The following is a 21,109-nucleotide window of genomic DNA, read 5'->3' as shown; positions in this document are numbered from 1 at the left end:
CATCCAGTCGTGAATGGTAGTGGACAATTAAACAACTAACGGGAAGAGGAGGCTCCGTGAACATCCCCATCCTCAATAAGGAGCCCAGCACGTGAGTGCAAAAGTCAAGGCCAGAAGTGCCGAGTGGATGATTCATCTCGGCCTCCTCCTGAGGTCCCCACCATCACAGAAGCCAATCTTGAGCCAATTCGATTCACTCCTCGTGATATCAAGAAACAGCTGAGTGCACTGGATACTGCAAAGGCCATGGGCTCCGACAAATCCGAGCTGAAGACTTGTGCTCCAGATCTAGCCGCGCCTCTAGCCAAGCTGTTCCAGTACAGCTACAACACTGGCATCTACCCGACAATGTGGAAAACTGTCCAGGTATGTCCTGGCCACAAAAAAGACAAATCCAATCCAGCCAATTACCACCCCATCAGTCTATTCTCAATCATCAGCAAGTGATGGAAGATGTCATCGACAGTGCTCACCAATAACCTGCTCACCGATGCTCAGTTTGGGTTCTGCCAGGACCACTCGGCTCAAGACCTCATTACAGCCTTGGTCCAAACATGGACAAAAGAGCTGAATTGCAGAGGTGAGGAGAGTGATGCCCTTGGCATCAAGGCAGCATTTGACCAAGTGTGGCATCAAGGAGCCCTAGTAAAACTGAAGTCAATGGGAAACGGGGGGAAAACTCTCCACTGGCTGAAGTCATAGCTAGCACAAAGGAAGACGGTTGTGGTTGCTGGAGGCCAATCATTACAACCATTAATGACAATCATTACATTGCTGCAGGAGTTCCTCAGGGCTGTGCCGTTGGCCCAACCATCTTCAGCTGCTTCATCAGTGACCTTCCCTCCATCATAAGGTCAGACATGGGGATGTTCATTGATGACTGCAGTGTTCAGTTCCATTCGCAACTCCTCAGATAATGAAGCAGTCCATGCCCGCATGCAGCAAGACCTGGACGACATTCAGGCTTGGGCTGATAAGTGGCAAGTAACATTCGCGCCACACAAGTGCCAGGCAATGACCATCTCCAACAAGCGAGAGTCTAACCACCACCCCATGACATTCAACAGTATTCCCATTACCGAATCCCCCACCATCAATATCCTGGGGGGGGGGGGTCACCATTGACCAGAAACTTAACTGGACCAGCCACATAAATACTGTGGCTACAAGAGCAGGTCAGAGGATAGGTATTCTGCGGCGAGTGTCTCACCTCCTGACTCCCCAAAGCCTTTCCACCATCTACAAGGCACAAGTCAGGAATGTGATGGAATACTCTCCACTTGCCTGGATGAGTGCAGCTCCAACAACACTCAAGAAGCTCGACACCATCCAGGACAAAGCAGCCCACTTGATTGGCACCCCATCCACCACCTTAAACATTCACTCCCTCCACCACCGGCGTACCGTGGCTGCAGTGTGTAACATCTACAAGAGGCACTGCAGCCAAGGCTTCTTCGACAGCACCTCCCAAACCCGCAAACTCGACCACCTAGAAGGACAAGGACAGCAGGCGCATGGGAACACCACCACCTCCAAGCCACACACCATCTTGACTTGGAAATATCTCGCCGTTCCTTCATCATCGCCGGGTCAAAATCCTGGAACTCCCTCCCGAACAGCACTATGGGAGTACCTTCACCACACGGACTGCAGCGGTTCAAGGCAGCGGCTCACCACCACCTTCTCAAGGGCAATTAGGGATGGACGATAAATGCTGGCCTTGCCAGCGATGCCCACATCCCATAAACAAATTTTTAAAAAATACACTACTTGGTTTCAATAACCCAGTAAAACAATCTTCAAAAGCATCCCATGGAGTTAGATCAGTGCTTACTTGGTTTTCAAGGGCAAAGTGACTGTAGGGAACTTGGCCTCTCATGTACCATGTCATTATGTAAACTCCTTTCTTTTCATGGAAATCCTTACTTCCAGCAATTCTCTGTAGGATCCAGCAGACAAATGTTTTAGATCAGTGCTGTTGTTCAGCTCATATCTGCAGATATATTTTGCTTTATATCAAAGATAAAAGAAGCAAATATTTTGCTGCACTGGGGTGGTTTATAATCACAATTCAATAAAGCATCTCTTTATGTATAGAGCAATACCTCCGATGGTTGGTACAGGCTACTGCACAGTTGATGTTTTTGCTCTGAATCCATGAAAGTTTGGTGGCAATTGCATCTAAAATAACTGTACATGATACTATTTCAGTATCAAAAAGCAAATAGTCCGCATATTTTATACAAACAATTTTTGACTACAGGCATGTCCATGAACTAAAGCAGCTGCAAAAACAGCAATCTACGCATTTTGTTTTTGCTACCTTTTTTCTGCACTTTGTATTTAGCGGTCTACCTGTCTTTTCTTGGTACAGCCCGCTTTCAAAGTTAACTTGCAATTTGTGATCATGGCATGCAACATTACCTATACCACTAACGCACACCAAAACTCTGGGTAACCCCATCAGCTGCCAGATCCCAAACACGTACTAGCTAAACTGCAGATTACTGGTTGCTAAACTACTTAATTTAAAGCTGTGTTCCCCAACAAATTGAGGGGGTGGAAATCGGATATGGAAAACTAAAATTAGGACAAAAGGTTGCTCCAATAGCAAAGGATTCTGTGTCTCATTCCACTTGTGTCAAAACTTCTGGTCAGGGAAGAAATTAAGGCTAAATGCTTCATAAAGGGGAAAAATTGTATTTATATGGTGTCTTATCAAGTCCCCAGGATATCCCAAAACACTTTTTGGATTAGGTTTTGTGAAGTGCAATGTGGGCAAATGCTGCAGCCAAATTGCACACAGCAAGGTCCTACAAACAGCAAATGCATGAATGACCAGGTAACCTGTTTTTGGTGGCATTTGTTGAGGGGCAAATGGTGGCCAAGACAGTGGCACCCCCTTGGTACTACACTAAAGTGTAGGCCTCAATTATGTGATCCAGTCTGTAATGGAACTTGAATCTACAAGGAAAGGAGTGAAGGGTAAAAATAATGAATATCCTCCTTTTCACTAGTTCAGTTTAACGTTTTATCAACAGGCAGAGATTATGGTATAGATTAGCTTAAGATCTTACCATCAGTAGTTGACTGGTTACTCCTTTAGCAGTAAATGCAGAGTTGTCATCATATTCCCTTATTTATACTGGTTACCTGGGATTTGCTTTGTAAGTACAGTTGCAGCTCCTATACACTTCCACTTGAATTTACTGAAGTTAATATAAATTGCTTCACAATATTCTGTAACAGTATTTTTAGCTTAAAACTTTTATTCGAAACACAAATGCAAATGTAATCCATAGCAATCAGGTAAATTGAAGCGCCAACCAAAATTTTAAAAAAACAGCTCGAGAAAACAAGCAGCTTTTGATATAGATTTTATTGTAGGGCAATAGCAGGAATGAGCTTACTGGGCAGTGCCAGACTCAAAGCACGTTAAGAGGGCACTATACATTCTAGTCCAGCTGGAATCAAATTAATTTCCTAGTTAACGATCTGAGGAACATCTGTGACCCAAACATTCTCTTCCGCCAAATTAATTATGTCTCAAACCTCAAGGAGGAGAATATTTATTTGGAGCAAGTGACAATTCTGTCAATAAAAGGGATAAACTACTAATTACAGTAACTTGGGTTGATCTCGAGTGTCCATTCAAACTCAGTCTCGATATCCACTGACTAGCACAGGCCATGGGTGTTAAAACTGGAGCTCCTGGACTTCAGCTTGATGCAGCAATGCTGACAATCGCAGTTTTATGACTGAAGTCGCTGCTGGTTCCTTGATTAAAATTAACTGATGGGCTAGTGAGGAAGATTTCTGCCACTGTTTTAATGCTAACAGTTAGACTCTTGCATTCAAATAGCCTTTAAGGTGGAACTCAACACCCTCAAATTATGACGGATTTGTTTCTTATATTACTCATTATATAACGTGTTCATTATTTCAATGAGAATTATATCAAAGGACATGATTCTCAACCGAAGAGGGGTTACACAGATGAGCCAAAAAGACATTTGGATAGCATTGGAACATCAGTAACAATTCAGAGTAGTACCCCAAAAAGGTCACCCAATTCAGGTTACAGGCGTCATGATATTATGACATTTATTATATATTAAAAATCTAAAATGCTAATATTCATGATCCCTGCTGATCTTGAGATAAAGCAACTTTGTTATGGATTATGAAATAAAGACCGTAATAATTTATATTATATATAAATAGTCTTACAATGAGTGTGATATGGCCAGAGGAACAAGCAGCTAGAAAACATTCACAAAGAATAAGAAAAATGAGCACTGTAACAAAATACTGTAGATTACTTCATTACTTGAGCTGGGGAGGGCGGGGCGATTTCGTTGCATTTCGATTGTACAAGCCATAAACTCATGATTATAAGTGAATATTTTTATTCATATCAAAGGCTCAAGAGCCGGAACTGATTTTCTTTGCAGTCACAGTGCAGCTGACCGTAATCATCAAGAATGTTATGAGTAATCTGACCTAATTTGTCTGAATTCTTTTTTTCAGGCAGTACATAATTTATTAACTGACTTAACAGTTAAACTAAAATAGTTTTCTTTTGCTCCCAGAATATCAATGATATTCTGTAAAACAAAATTTACACATCCGTACAAGTGCCATGGCTATAATGCCAGCAAGCACATGACTTCTATCTGTATCCAATGAGCAGGCTGCTTGAAGGGAAAACATTTAAGTTTCATGAATAGTTTCAGTTGTGCTAAAGCATGATCAGAAATAGAAAGATTCAGCAACACCTCAATCGTCATAACCCTCAGTAAAAGGTTCATGAAAACCTTTCGAAGGAAAACAAACACTCGAGAACTAATTTGTAGGGTTATGGAGAAAAAGCTGGGGTGTGGGTGGGACTAAATTGGAGAGCTCTTTCAAAAGGTTGGCGCAGGCACGACAGGCCAAATGGCCTCCTTCTGTGCTGTATGATTTTATGATATATTTTGAAAACAATCATTGTCTGTTGCACTGTTATGTTCCTAATTTAGGAAACGTATTTATATTTTATTTTAAGACTTAAAACATACAATTTTCTCCTCTTTCTCCCTCTGAAATATTCGCATGCCATGTGCCTTCCTTGACAGAGCCAATGCTCACCAAGAAATGCTGCCGCTTAAGTCTAGGTAGCTGTTTGCCAATCTTCCCCTTCTCCCAGTAGGGAATTGCCTAGCCTACACTGAGCATCTCTCCATAGCAGAGATGGGAAACCTTACATGAGCAATCACAGGCACAAACCTACCACTCGATGGCTAAACGCTGAAACGCACAGTGCCACCTCATTGTGCTGAGCTGGTCTACAGAAACAAAGCAAAACTACCATGCTGGTTAATCACAAAAACCTTCATACTCTTCAAAACTAAAATAAAGGGGAGAATCAAAATAAGCACTTAAACTTCCAAACTTATCAGACAGCTTTGTATAAAGGCGGCTATCTAGCTATTACAACAACCTGCATATATATAGCGCCTTTAACATAGTAAACCATTCCAAGGCGTTTCACAGGAGCAGCAGACAATATTTGACACCAAGCCACAGAGATATTCGGACTGGTGACCAAAGCTTAGTCAAAGAGGTAGGTTATAACTAATAGCATACCATATAGTGCTAAATACATATACTGTACACATTATTCTAACTGCTGATACAAGCAGTACAAAATTAGTTTTGCTGCAATGTTAATTGATTTTAAAAGGCTACTCCAAAATATCCAACCACTTCCTTTTGACAAACCTCAGTTATACAATAAGACATCCTGAGAGTATATAGTAACTAGAATGCAGCTAATAAAATGTAGGTCAGTCATATGTCCACCCTAAAATGTATTTTTGAAGAAAGAGTACATGCTTTACTGCATACATGGAATTCCTTTTAAAGAAAACAAGCGTGCATTACTAATTATACAGGTTACACTATCGCATTCCTTAAATTGGTCATCACTTTTTAAGTTTAAATCAACATGTGAACTTGGGCAAAAATACAGGTGGCAAAAAACACTGCTGACAGGACAGGCAGATAACCTGCTCCCAGGCCCTTCTGTAACCAGCAGCTGGAAAGGTGCACAAACATGGCTTTCCAAATGAGCTCGTGCCAGTCTCATCATTACGTGGTGTTGAGACCTCAGCGGTCTCCATCACTGACGGGGCTCATTTCTTCCTGCACTAAATACCTCCGCTATCATGTTCCACCCGGGAAAAGAAAACTACCCCAACTCACTTTCTAATTCTAACCGCCTCCTCTTCTTGCCTACCATCCCATGATGACACAGACAACTCTTCCCATCTCCTCCACAACTGTTCCTCCTCCAAAATAACAACAGAAAATGCTGGAAAAACTCAGCAGGTCAGGCAACATCCGTGGAGAGAAATTTGAGTTGACGTTTCGGGTTGGACCCTTCTTCAAAACTGGAAAGAAAAGAAACTAGATCGGAGGCAGGGCTGCGATCGGACAAAAGAATAAAAGAAACAAAAGAAGTAAAAGAGATTAGAAGCTAGACGAGATGGTAATAGGCTGGGATTAGGTGTAAAGTGTACTGGCAGGGCAAAGGATAGCTGCCAGGTGTGAGAGAGAAACAAAAGGAAAGGAGGGGGGGGGGGAAAGGAGTGGAACAATTACAAGAGAAAATGAAATGGGGGCCGAGCTTATGATCTGAAATTGTTGAACTCGATATTGAGTCCTCACCCTCACATTTCCTGGACATTATCTCAACATCCATCATGCCTCTTCCTGGTACAAAAGCCACCCTTACAGCCTCAAATCTACAGGCTGTAAGCTTGAATGAACTTGGCAATCGACTAGCCTGCTATTACTGTAAATATATTGCACCAGATGCTTTCATGCTTTTGTGCTGCAGCACATTTTTCACCCAATACAGGAATATGCAACAAAACTGTGGAGGAGCAGTTCTACCCTGCATAACATTCCACTACACATTCAAAGTAACTTACTTCTCCAAGTTTCATAGTTCTTTTTTATATTAAAAAGTCTAAATATTAAGTGTTGGTCTAATGCCATGAAAGTTCCAGAAATCACTATCATTTTATTCCAATCCGAAAAACATTTAAAGGTTTCCTCCCTTAAGTATAAATTCCGTTGACTAAAGTACTGTAATTATATTTTTTCTTCCAAGTGCTCATTTCTGTGCAATTTGCAAAAGAAAATTGTAAAATTTCCCCATATGCCAGTTTTTAAATATAATCAAGTAGAAATCCAACCTGCCCACTTAAGAAAATAACTATACAAGATACTGCCAAACTTCATTATAAAGCACATTAAAGGCATCATATGAAGTGGCACGAATGGTATTAAATATAATAAAAGAGCCCTCAGTCAGAAAATGAACATTCTTAAAAAGTAAGATGACAGTTCTATAATATCCAAGTACCACTGTAGTAATAAAATGTCCAAATTATAGACTCTCCATGCAAGTCTCTAAACTACTTCCAACTAATTAAATGAAAAATCAGGGATGATTTATGCACATTGAAGTAATTTGAAGGGAACACCAAACTGATCCACTCATTGCTTTCAAAGATGTCTTATATATGGGGCATGGAATTTTCTTAGTAATACATTACAATAACAGCACAATCATTAATCCACTTGTATGGACATCATCCCTTACAAAAGGACCCAAGTACACATATGGTCACTAATGGCACCCAAAGTGAACATTGAGAAACTAAAACTCCACAGGAAAAGTGATCCAACTGTGGCTAACTAAAGAAGTTAAGGATAGCATTAGATTTGAAAGAAGTTATAATGTTGCAAAGAATAATAGTTAGCCTGAGGATTGGGAGAGTTTCAGAAACCAGCAAAGGTTGACCAAAAAATTGATAAAAAGGGAAAAAATAGAGAGAAAACTAGCAAGAAATATAAAAGCAGATTGTAAGAGCTTCTACAAGTATGTAAAAAGGAAGAGAGTAGCAAAAGTAAACGTTGATCGCTTAGAGGCCGAGGCAGGAGAAATTATTATGGGGAATAAAGAAATGGCAGAAATGTTAAACAAATATTTTGTATCTGTCTTCACAGTAGAAGACACAAAAAGCATACCAAAAATGGTGGGGAATCAAGGGTCTAAAGAGGGTGAGGAACTTAACGTAATTAATATAAGTAGAGAAAAAGTACTAGAGAAACTAATGGGACTAAAAGCCGACAAATCCCCTGGACCTGACGGCCTACATCCTAGGGTTCTAAAAGAGATGGCTGAAGAGATAGTGGATGCATTGGTTTTGATCTTCCAAAATTCCCTAGATTCTGGAATGGTCCCAGAGGATTGGAAGGTCGCAAATGTAACACCACTATTCAAGAAAGGAGGGAAGAGAAAAAACAGGGAACTACAGGCCAGTTAGCCTGACATCAGTCGTCAGGAAAATGCTGGAATCCGTTGTTAAGGAAGTGGTATCAGGGCACTTAGAAAATCATAACATGATTAGGCAGAGTCAACGTGGTTTTATGAAAAGGAAATCGTGTTTGACAAATTTATTAGAGTTTTTTGAGGATGTAACTAGCAGGGTAGATAAAGGGGAATTAGTGGATGTAGTATATTTAGATTTACAAAAGACATTCGATAAGGTGCCACATGAAAGGTTATTACACAAAATTAGGGCTCATGGGGTTGGGGGTAATATAGTAGCATGGATAGAGGATTGGTCAACGGACAGAAAACAGAGTAGGGATAAATGGATCTTTTTCAGGTTGGCAGGCTGCAACTAGTGGGGTGCTGCAAGGATCAGTGTTGGGGCCTCAGCTATTTACAATCTATATTAATGACCTAGATGAAGGGACCGAGTGTAATGTATCCAAGTTTGCTGATGATACAAAGCTAGGTGGGACAGTGAGCTATGAGGAGAACACAAAGAGTCTGCAAAGGGATATAGATAGACTGAGTGAGTGGGCAGTAAGGTGGCAGATGGAGTATAATGTAGGGAAATGTGAGGTTATTCACTTTGGTAGGAAGAAGAGAAAAACAGAAGATTTTTTTAAATGGTGAGAAACTTTCAAATCTTGGTGCTCAGAGAGATTTGGGTGTCCTCGTGCAAGTAACACAGAAAGCCAGCATGCAGGTACAGCAAGCAAGGCAAATGGCATGTTGGCCTTTATTGCAAGGGGTTTGGACTCTAGGGAAATCAAGGGATATAGAGATTGGGCGGGAAAGTGAAGTTGAGGTCAATGATCAGCCATGATCTTATTGAATGGCGGAGCTGGCTCGAGGGGCCGTATGGCCTACTCCTGCTCCTATTTCTTATGTTCTTAGAAACAGCTCTAGGTGTGAGTGATGAGTGATGTAAAGACTGTCCTTTAACTTTGGGGGTCACAAAGCATTCAAGCTTATTGTAGTTTACGACATCATCTGAATCCCATGATTAGATTACTACCTTGTAATTAGCATTCTCCTCTACAGTACATTTTATTTCCAACAATACTTTTCTTCGCATATTGCCCTCCTTCAATCTTCACCTTGATCTTACATATCAACATGCACTAGTTCAACAGCCAGTGAAAAACACAGGAACATAAACTTACTTTCGAAGGTGTTCATGTTCTTTTAAGAACAGTTCTGTTCTTCTGTTGTTAACTCCTGACCCACTTTTGTAAGATCTGAAGTTGAAATATGAAGACTTTATTAAAACGGTCAAGGTAAATGATAGAATATTACTTTGCTGCCACAGACAAACACATTTGTCACAGCTCTTAAATTTTTACATACCAAGCTCAATTATACTTTTCAACTTGGTCAACAGACTACAGTATTTATTATCCCCTTACATTTTTAACCACATTTAGTCCACCAGCATTTAAATATATTTTAATAAAGTAAGCTGCAAAAACCACCAAGATACTGTTAATATTTTCACCTGGGCTTACTGTTCTAAGTCAGTGGATATTTTGTCACTTGAAAACACAAGTCATTTTACATTTAATGTATTTACTTTAACAGTGGATAGGTCTCTGTAGTGTGAGTAATTAGTTTTGTTTTACTAAATTGCACATTAATTTTAAACTCACTAAAATAAAATAGAAAATAAAGTGAGCACTGAAAATTAAGCGTGATTTATCAAAGTCTTTTAATGTTGCTTGACTGTAGTGCTTACTGAAAGGATTTTTAGCACAATTATAAAATACTAGCTGGGGAGCCCCGCGTTGCGAGGGCAATTTTGGGGCGCGAGGGCAATTTTGGGGCGCTTGGTCTCCCTGCCCCTGTGTGTCCCCCCTCTCCCTGTCATGTCCTCTCCCTGTCCTATCCCTCCCTCCCCTCCCCTCCTCTCCCTCCCCTGTCTCCCTCCCCTCACCCACCCCCACCCCCGCTCCCCCACTCCCCTCTGTCCCTCTCTCCGGCCCCTCCCCCTGCCTGGCGCCTGAGGTCCGGAGCTGAGGTCCCCCGCGTATGGCGCGGCTGATGGACGGCCGCTGTGGGCGGGCGGGCGGCGCATGCGCGGTCAGTGGGCAATTTTGGGGCGCTTGGTCTCCCTGCCCCTGTGTGTCCCCCCTCTCCCTGTCATGTCCTCTCCCTGTCCTATCCCTCCCTCCCCCCTTCCCCTCCCCTCGCCTCCCCCACTCCCCTCTGTACCTCTCTCCGGCCCCTCCCCCTGCCTAGCGCCTGAGGTCCTGAGCTGAGGTCCCCCGCTTATCGCGCGGCTGATGGACGGCCGCTGTGGGCGGGCGGGCGGCGCATGCGCGGTCAGCGCGAGCGCCCCGCGATTTCCCGAGGCTCTCCCCCCCCCCCCCGCGATTTCCCGAGGCTCTCCCCCCACCCCCCCGCGATTTCCCGAGGCTCTCCCCCCGCCCCGCGATTTCCCGAGGCTCTCCCCCCCCCCCGCGATTTCCCGAGGCTCTCCCCCCCCCGCGATTTCCCGAGGCTCTCCCCGCCCCCCGCGATTTCCCGAGGCTCTCCCCGCCCCCCGCGATTTCCCGAGGCTCTCCCCGCCCCCCCGCGATTTCCCGAGGCTCTCCCCCCCCCGCGATTTCCCGAGGCTCTCCCCCCCCCCCCGCGATTTCCCGAGGCTCTCCCCCCCCCCGATTTCCCGAGGCTCTCCCCCCCCCCCGCGATTTCCCGAGGCTCTCCCTCTCCCCCCCCCCCCTATTAACTTGTTATTTAATTCCCTAACACATCATTAAAATATTTACCTTAGTTCCCTAACACAGAAAGTGTGGGGGAAAAAATTGTGAAAAATCAAGATGGCGGCCACTCACCTCGGTTCAGAAGGATAAGGCCCGCCCACACACGCACCGATTGGTCGACCGGTCAGGTCACCGAAGCGTAGGATTGGTCAATCGTCGAGTCACTCGACACTCAACTGTAGGAAGGAACCCGCCGTCCGATTGGTGGACCTCGACGTCACACGGTCGCTAATGAGATGCTAATGAGCGGAATGCTGAACGTTTTTGGGATACCGCGGGTGGGATTTTTGTCCGGCCGAAACGTAAATACGCCTATGACCGGTCCGGAATCGCAAGCTTTCTTTTGAGGCGACGCGCACGTCGGTACGCTCTGTAACTTTCAAACGTATAGAGAACGGACGGACAGACAGACATCGGGACAGACAGACAGAAGAGCTCTTTTATATATATATAGATACAAAAATGAATCTTTTTGGCCAATATATATTTCAAATGCCTCAGCATCACAATTTGTTAGTTTGGATCCAAGAAGCGTCTAGTAATGCTGTGGTTTGGTCGCATAAGTATAAAGTAACAAAAATCATGGAAGTTGTTTTATATATGACTGCACTAAACAACAATCGCTTACTCAATATCTTTCCGAACTGATCCCAACAAGTCTTCTCGTTCTCGGATTGCAATAAAGTTCGCTTTGGTTTTATTAAACTCATGTGTATAATCCTGTAGAAAAAACAAAATTAAAACTATTAAACTGTTGGAACAACTAACCATCTATCCATACAACTACATTTCCTCTTGTATCGCCTGTGAAACACCTTACATACATTAGGAATTGGAAAATCTCCATCATTAATTTGCATGGTTGGACCCAGCACTCAATGGCCTAGAAATTCACCTGCACAGCATCCGTTTTTCAGATACTAAACAGCCTCCAATATGGCGGGCAGGAAATGGACACTCATTACGAGCTGGAAGTGCGCTGCGTCCATGGCCCACACCTGAAAATGCCATTTGGCTATTTGCATATTCAAAATAAGGGGCATAACAGCTGTTGGAAGCCCCCTCTGCCATATTGGGTTGCCCTGAACACAGCCGGTCTTGGCTGGTTTCCTCATCGCCGACGAGTGCCTGGGTACACCCCATAGTGTCTGCGGCTCGATGTTAATGAGGCCCGAGGCACAATATCACATGCACATCGGGCCTATCCATTTAGGGCGGGGATCGTTCCCTGTGCCCCCTAATATCTAGGCCAATATGTCTACAGCTGGGGGAAAAAGGCAGCCAGTACTGATGCCCCCAGAAAGGGAGGGGGAGGGGGGGGGGGGGGGAGGTGTGGGAAGGAAGCTTCGTCAGGTTGTTCAGCACATAGAGGAAGCAGCACGGCTTTGATTATACCTCTGCTGCCAAAATTACAGCTGGCACTGGCAACTGTACTGTAATATCATAAGACGACTATAAAAATAAGGCCTACTTAAAATTCTATCTTCTTGTACCAATTCCAATCTGACAAAAAACTGGATAAAAAAGGGACAGCACAAAAACTCTTGATTTGCAGCTAATATTGGATTTATGTAATAACAAAGACAACAGTCATTATTTCTCTTCTCTTACAAAGACAGAATTGAAAGCAGCTGCTGTCTTTTGCAATAGTTAATGTCGTATCTTAGACAATTTTATAAATTCAGAACCAACCCACTATAAGGGTCGCCCACAAGTCATTTTCACCGAGAGCAGAATGTTTGGACAATGGAAATGCTCCATGTTCCTGTATTTTGTACCTGCTTAAAGTTGATTTTCATCCTTTTTCACAACATACTTTTGGAAACAAGAGCTGAGGCAAGACAAAATGGATCCTTGGTAGTCTTGTGAAAAGATGACAATTATGATTCTCTGTAGTTAAGAATATTTGAAAGCAACCCTGCAATGGATCTAAATATGGAAGGTGGGCCTTTGAATCAGAATCAGAATCACCAATTGTGTTGAAAAATTATCCTTAAGCAAGGACCAGAGCCTTAGCTAAAATGAAGCCATTTTTGTACTAGGCAATTCTAGTGGATATAATTGTACCAAAAATCTAAACCATACCCAGTCTCAGATGAAAAAAATCTGCTTAGCATCTTGATTGAAAAGATATATTCCTTTTGAAGGCATATGTATTAGATGCAAAAATCGTGGTCAATGCTTATAGTACAAATCCTTTTCAACAATTCACCAATCAGTGGAAATAATCTTTCACCATTTTCAAACACTTTCACCTCTGCCGACTCTCTGAAAAGAGCTATCCAATTAGTCCCACTTCCATATCCAGTTTGCCACCATACCGTGAGTGCTTTGTTACAATTCCTGTTTTCAAAACTCTCCTCACAATTCTTAGTAGTTTTTGGGGTAGGCCATCTGGCTCTGGTGACTTAGAAATTTTAAATCCCATTAACCCTTCCTATTAAAAAGAAGTGTATTAAATCTATTTGTTCCTGAGGAATCGACACATTTCTAAAACAAACTAATTCAGTTCTGTACAAAATAATTACATTTCTGGAGGCTGCACTGTGATCATGTAAAAGTTGTGCGAACTCAAAATCTACAATACTGGCCCACAAGTCCCAAGTTAACAGAAACATGGTTATCCAGCTGTTTTTATCTACACTGACAATTTTATTACACTGACAATTCACCACAAAAAGAATCAATAGCAATATTTGTTGGCCAAAGTATACAGTTCTTAATTATGTAGGTGTCAAAGACATTGTGATTTCTTACCGAGTATGGAATTCAAAAATAGATAGTGCTATTGCACATTTTTGTGTTTGAATTAGAAAATCAAATGTAATACACCACTGGCTTACAAAAGACTCAAATAGGCCAACGTTATTATTCACTCCACAAATTAAAAATACCTAAGTCACACTGGGGATTTGATTCTAACCATCCAAACAGTTGCCTTGGATAGGGCAAAGCAATGACTGAAACCAAGCTCCAAATTTTGCATGTAACCCATCAAGACTTGCAAGTTGTTAAATTAGGAACACAGAACAGGAGTAGGCCATTTAGCGCCTCGAGCCTGTTCCGTCATTCAATGAGATTATGACTGATCTGTGACCTAACTCCATGTACATGCCTTTGCCCCATATCCCTTAACACCTTTGGTTAACAAAAGTCTATCAATCTCAGATGTAAAATTAACTGATCTAGCATCAATTGCGGTTTGCGGAAGAGAGTTCCCAAACTTCTACCACCCTTTGCGTGTAGAAGTGTTTCCTAACTTCACTCCTGAAGGACCTGCCTCTAATTTTTAGGCTATGTCCCCTAGTCCTAGATTCCCCAACCAGCAGAAATAGTTTCCCTCCATCTAACCTATCAGTTCAAAATGAATTCAAAATTCAAAATGAATCTCACATTTCCACTTCATTTTAATGAGAAAGCCCACTGGTTCAGTTCTTAGTTGGCTTTCAGCACAAAGCATTGCTGCTTGTTCTTTTTTTTACACTAAAACATGTTCTACAAACATGAAGAACCAACAAATTAGTTTTTCACATCTGAAATACTTATAGTCAAGGCTTGAACTACCATACTACTAAGAAGAACAATGTTTGGGCAGGACCAAGATAAAACATTAGTAATTAGAAAGATCCAAGATAAATTTGTAAATGAAAACTTAAGTACCAATTAAAATCAACAAATTATTTTACATGTTAAGAATAAGGTCTTCGACCTGAAACGTTAACTCTGTTTCTCTCTCCACAGATGCTGCCTGACCTGCTGAGCATTTCCAGCATTTTCTGATTTTATATTAACTAATAATATGTTGTATGAGGATCTTAGCAATTCAAATATCACAATGGTGGAAAGAAAAATATTTTGAAGTAAGTATGAGTTTATGACATGTTTATATTATATATTGCAGTGGAAAATGTTATGGACGGTAGGAACATAGTCAATGTACCCAAATATAACTAATTTAAAATAATGTCAATCCCTTATTCTGTGAGGAGAATCTCAAATTTTATTAGACAATTTGTAATTTAGTCACTTAATTCAAATTACCTGACAACTCTTTAAGCACTATAATCCCACTTTCCTAAGTTATTCACATTGCTTAATTATAATTATTGGACAATTCAAACTTTCAGCCCAAAAAAACTTTGAGTTATCAGTAGACTGTAACTCACTGGCTTCTGGCTGGATATCAGCTGCATCAGATCTGCTGTCTGGAAGACAGTAATGTATGTGGTGGGTCCAGTGGCTGTTTTCATAGGATTGTCCATCGGGATCCTTCCCAGTCCTGGATGTAAATCCCAGAACTCCAAAATTATCAAACAAATTCAGTCACAAACAAATCTGCAAGCTGATGGAGCACCACACATCAGCAAACTGTTTCTCTTCTGGCTGCAAGGGCAGGTGTAGCTGGTCTCTAGGCAACTCCCAAAGGGAGTAATATTTTTGAATCTCTCCTCCCAGACATGAAGATAATAAAGGATTGACTTTTCTGTACTGCAGTTCCCTGGCTCAAAGTAATGTTTCTCTAACATGTCACAATACTTTGAAATTAGGAAACTTTAATACTTTAACAAGTAGCATTTGCAAAAATATTAATCTGTTGGGCAGTTCAGTTTTCACCTCATAAACCAAACCAATTAAACAGAATACGCAAAAAAAAACTTTGCCTTCCATTAGGAGGTTAACAGAATTGCGGGATAATTTTAATATGGTTCCCAAGAGAAACTGTGATATTTTATTGTGGAGCTGTCATTTTGTGAAATTGAATTTATAATGAATGGATGGTGCAAAGTTTTACAAAAAGGATGAGGCACATTACTTTCAACTACCTTTTAATAGGTTACCACTGTATTCTCACAACAGTGCCAAATTCAAATGCAAAAAGTCCCTGTCTTGGGTAGCTATTAATCAGCAGCTTTCAGTCACCGTTCACTTTTTGCCGAGGTTGACATCTGTACATCCAACCTCTAGCTGAGGATATTTATCACTCAATTAACAGTTTAGACTACTGCATTAAATCTTCATGTCATGCAATTTATCCTCATTTATATATAGCATTGATTTAATCTTTCTATATTTTAACTGCACTTTCAGCTCTGTCACTTAACAAATTTATTTAGATGGAAATTAATGGTTTCTTCCATCACTTTGATTTGGATTCGCAGAGACAATATATTCAGAAGCAGCATGACCAGCAACTTCCCTCAAAATGCAATAACTAACATAAAATGAACTATGATGAAACCTAGATCTATTTAATAAACGAATGGAGTATTCTGTCATAGCAGGTAAAATGAAAAATACAGTGAAAAGACTCATATACAGAGGAAACTCAATATTAATATAATGTATTCAAACATTTTTGAACTAATGGTACCAAAAAGTTTAAACAAACTTCTGCAATGATTCAGTGTTACTTCACACATAGAACAATGCTCAACAAATCCAACAGGACTCAGATTTTTTCATATTTTTAACTCACAAGACAGCCTTAAAACTCTATTCCTTCCTCCCTTTAAGTAATCAAATTTCAAATTTACAGCTCCTCTGGCTGTCGCGGACATTTGCAAGCGGATAATGTTCACTAGTAGAACCATTTTCAGCAGCAAAGTGTTGATTAATGGTGACATAAAACCTTTTATATGTACAGTAAGTGACCATTTGATTACCCTGCTTTTGTCACCATATTGGAACGTAATGCTCAGTAATAGAGCGGTCAGCTTCTATATAATACATAGATATTAATGCTGTAGTGATATTTTTGTATCAGTTAATTGCTCTATTAATAAAAGAACCCCCCCCCCCCCCCATCAATCCCTCAGATTTAAAATCTATCTCACCACTCACGCTAAATGCAGCATCATTCCTTAGACTCACCTCTTTGCTCATAATCAAATGTTGGCACTCATTTTCCTGTTCATTTACTACACTATTTGTGCCTCCAGATCTCATTTTGAGGTCCAGAAGATAAATTTTTTCCCTAAAATTGTTGTGAACTTTATTATAGAGCTCAAGATGACATAATTTCCCCCTCAAACCGCTGCCCAGGCTCTCCCACAGCCTTGCCCAGTTTATCCAATGAGCAGCCGAGGCATACAGACTAGGACTATCTCCAACTGTATCCCCAGTATGAGGCGAGCTGGCGCTATAGAGTAATGATGGGACAATGGTATCAAGACCTCAGTCACCCCAGCTTAGGGAGGGGTAGATCCAGGATGCCTGATTGAAGTATGCATGTACAGGCAAGGCAGACTCAGCTATAATTCACCTCACTCTTCCCCCAACATTAATCACTGAATAGCCTTCCAATACTGACTGTCAAGAGTTACATGAATAACGGCTACTTTTGGGGGGGGGGGGGGGGGGGGGGGGGGGGGTACAGGGACGGGCAACCTTGCCCCATGTAACTACCCCAAGAAAAAGTTACTGCCTTTCGGGGGCGGGGAATTGGAGGAGAAAAACAAACTTATCCATATTTTCCCATATCTTGAGATGCTCCAACAACAAAACACTTGTACTTACACATTAAGACCAGACTGCAATTTAATGGAGATTCTTTTTACCTGTAAAATATCTCTGTGCCGTTGTAGTGTGTGCATGAGTGCTGCATTCAATGATGTAACGCCAGGGGTTGAAGTGTACTCTGCCATTTTGTCATTTACTCCTGTGAGCTAGAAACAAAAATGAATAAAACATTGAAACATGTATATACAAAAAAAAGGCAGTGCTGGCCATACTAGCAGAGAATTCCATATCAGTACATATATCTTTTCAATTTTTGTTTTCATTTACCCTCTCCTTTTTAGGCACCACACTTGGTGCACCATTCCTCTTGCTAAGAATACAGACAAATAACATACTTCCAAGTCCACCGCTAATGCCAGCAGACAGAAAACCATTAACGTAGATTATTCAACTATGCAAATTCAGGTGTGAAGGTGAATTCCCATTGCAGCCACACTGATGTGGAGATGGGCGAAAGAGAGGCTAGTCACCGCTCAGTTGGGGTACAGGAAAACAAAATCATGGACTCTCATCCCTGGGCCACTTGTGGACATCACCTTGTGGTCTGCTCAGAGTGGCACTGAGTCCTTCTTCTCTATGGTCACTGTGTAAACCAGGAGAAAATAGGTTTCACAACCTCAAAAACACACAGCACACTATGTAAGTGAGCTCACCTCAATCCCAATCAGCTTCAACAACTTTTCCTAGCTAATTCCGAATGGCTCTCCCAGTTAACTCCCAATGACCAGGATGATGGCACAAACAAATGGATATTCAAATTAACCTAATCCACAGCGATGGATCTTCAGAAATTTTTCAAAAAAGCTTCTGACCACGTGGTTTGTTTTAGATCACTTATTCAAATCATTACAACTGTACGGACAAGCTTTGACCTTAAGAAACAGATAACATTTTGTTATAATTACAAGTTACTCAAAGGGAATTTAAATAGCTGATAGTGCACTACCCTGATGTTATTTATTTTATACAATGCAAACTGATTATTTCTCCAGCAAAATGCCTTGCAAGGAGGATAGTTACACAATACAAACTGTGCGTAAAATCAATCCCAGTCACTTACAACAGTGCAGTTTCCAGGCGTGATTGATTGGAGAATTACCCAATCATCTCCATTCGGGCCGGGAACAGTGGTGTCACTGTGTGCAGCCTAAATAAGACCTCCAGTGCAAAACACACAAATGGCAAAGGACAATGTGTGGGTCCCATGCTTATGCAATGGATAACAAGGAGAACCTTGATGGCATCACAGAGGAGAAACACAACAGTGCATAGTGATACAGCTGGATTTGGATCTTTGGAGTGTTTCGACACTGCAGGGGCCCTGGAGAAGCACAGCTGCACAGCCTACACTGCAGTTTAGCTGCTTCAATCATCTTATTGCTCGCAGTCAGTTCTAGTATCACACAAGGGCTGTGCAACGATACAACATGCAGCGCTGGGAATTACAGTTTTCATGCAATGCTTTTTTCATTATTTTTGAGCTACTTTTGCTATGACATTCTCACAAGTTTAACTACTGAAGTATTTCTGCGCCATTTTGTAGATTTTCTTTTTTCAAGCTGAAACTTGACTAGAGGAATAGCAAAATAAAAGTCACATGCTGCAACTTAAATAGCACACGGTTAATTCACAAAATCTCTGTCAAAGTTAGTTATTTATGCACTTCTGTTGGCAGGCAGTGATGGGAGGCCTAAAGACATATGGAGCAGCAGGTGAATGGGGAAAAGTGGGCTGTAAGCATTCCCAACATTGTAAAAGAAACAACTTCCACTTGTATAGCACCTCTAAAGTAATGAAATGCATAGGTTTTGCAGAGGGTTTTGCAAATGTGAAGAGATGAAACAAGGCAGAGCATGTTAGGGAAATTGTTTCAGAGTGCAGGCTGTTGGTGGTGAGAGAGTGGGGTGGTAACACAATCACACACACACACACAATCACACACACACTCTCAATCACACACACAATCACAATCACAATCACACACACAATCACACACACAATCACAATCACACACACAATCACAATCACAAACACACACAATCAATCACACACACAATCACAATCACACACAATCAATCACACACACACACACACACACACACACAATCACACACAATCAATCACACACACAATCACAAACACACACGCACACACACTCTCAATCACACACACAATCACAATCACACACAATCAATCACACACACACGTCAAAACTCAAAGGGGGAAAAATTGGGTTGCTTTGCGCCTCCCGTTAGCGTCCTAAGAGGGCACTAACGGGGCACAAAGCAACTAGTGCCCGGGTGCGGCATCGCTAATGCCTCCCGCAAAATTCAGCAGGAGGTTAGCGGCGGCGGTAACCGCTAGTGCCCCGTGGCGCTGCGGCGCCGGGCCGTGTGCAGCGCCCCGGCCGCGATCTTCAGGAGCACCCCCTGACTTACCGCCGGACGAAAGGGGAGGAAGGCACGTAGTGCCGTGATATTCCCTTTTGGGGCGTAACCACTCAATTTCGGTCGCCAGGTCTTTAGCGCCCCGGCGAAGTTAGCGCCTCAAAGGGGGCGCGACTCAATTTTTAGCCCAAAGACTTGAGTCAAGACTGAGGGGGTGACCTAGGATGCAGGGTTGAAGGATGTGAACAGCTCCATTATTGTTGTATCATGCGACTACCAGTACAGATCTTGGTCTTTCTCCATCTAGCAATTCCTACATTCCTATGTTCGAGGAGGATAAGAATTTTGAAGTTGTTGTTTTGGGAGGGTGGAAGGAGGGAAAGCGATCCAGTGAACATTGGTACAAGAGAGAGAGATGAATGAGGGTTCAGTAGAGAATGGGATACAGGCATGGAGTTCTGGGTGCGTTGAAGTTTATGTAGGGTGGAGCAGTACCAGTTAATAGTCCCATAAAAATTGGTATTACAATGCTGTAGAGACTGGAACTACTCACAACAAGCCATCATTATAGCAATATTTGACTGGAGGTTCAAGTTCACCTTGGCTAGCAGCTGTTCGATTTCCACAGCCATTGTCTCAAACATCCTGTCTTGGCTCGATCCATTAAGAAGCGGTGTTGTATCAGAACTAGAAAGGTGGAAAGAAAAACAAAACTAGCACAATAATACAAGAACAAAGTAGGACCATATATAAATTGCTTCGCAGTGCCATTACAATACTAATTTCATTAATCCACCCAAGTATGTGAACAGCAAAAATCATTTTGTTGACCTAGAAAATGAAGTGCATTGAATAGGTGGAGTTTTGAGTCGATACATCATTTATTAGTGTTAAGACTTTTTGCATGAATTATTTACTTTATTTAAGGATATTACTGAAATAAGTTCAACCATCAGAAAATATATAGGGCGTTCAGTTGATCAAAAAGGTGGTTAAGCCTGCTCTTAAAAGATTTAAAATACTTGGCTTTATGAAATATTCATCGGCTGCAC

At 41.7% G+C, this 21,109-nt stretch overlaps 1 protein-coding gene across 6 annotated transcripts in view; it reads right to left on the bottom strand.

Annotated features, from left to right (window-relative positions):
• gosr1 (golgi SNAP receptor complex member 1) overlaps positions 1-21,109 on the bottom strand; it is a 113,054-nt gene that overhangs the window by 72,768 nt on the left and 19,177 nt on the right. For all 6 annotated transcript variants that reach the window (XM_085964949.1, XM_085964948.1, XM_085964945.1 and 3 more), the window contains 4 exons: positions 20,657-20,744; positions 17,709-17,816; positions 11,780-11,871; positions 9,556-9,630 (listed from right to left, as the gene is read on the bottom strand). In XM_085964949.1, the coding sequence (XP_085821075.1) occupies positions 9,556-9,630; positions 11,780-11,871; positions 17,709-17,816; positions 20,657-20,701 (320 nt within the window). In that variant the 5' untranslated portion in view covers positions 20,702-20,744. The remainder of the gene's footprint in view (positions 1-9,555; positions 9,631-11,779; positions 11,872-17,708; positions 17,817-20,656; positions 20,745-21,109) is intronic.

This window comes from Somniosus microcephalus, chromosome 22 (assembly GCF_052327205.1).
Source record: "Somniosus microcephalus isolate GS21.2 chromosome 22, FLI_Smic_1.0, whole genome shotgun sequence".
NCBI lineage: Eukaryota > Metazoa > Chordata > Chondrichthyes > Squaliformes > Somniosidae > Somniosus > Somniosus microcephalus.
This window is presented reverse-complemented; position numbering and strand designations above follow the sequence as displayed.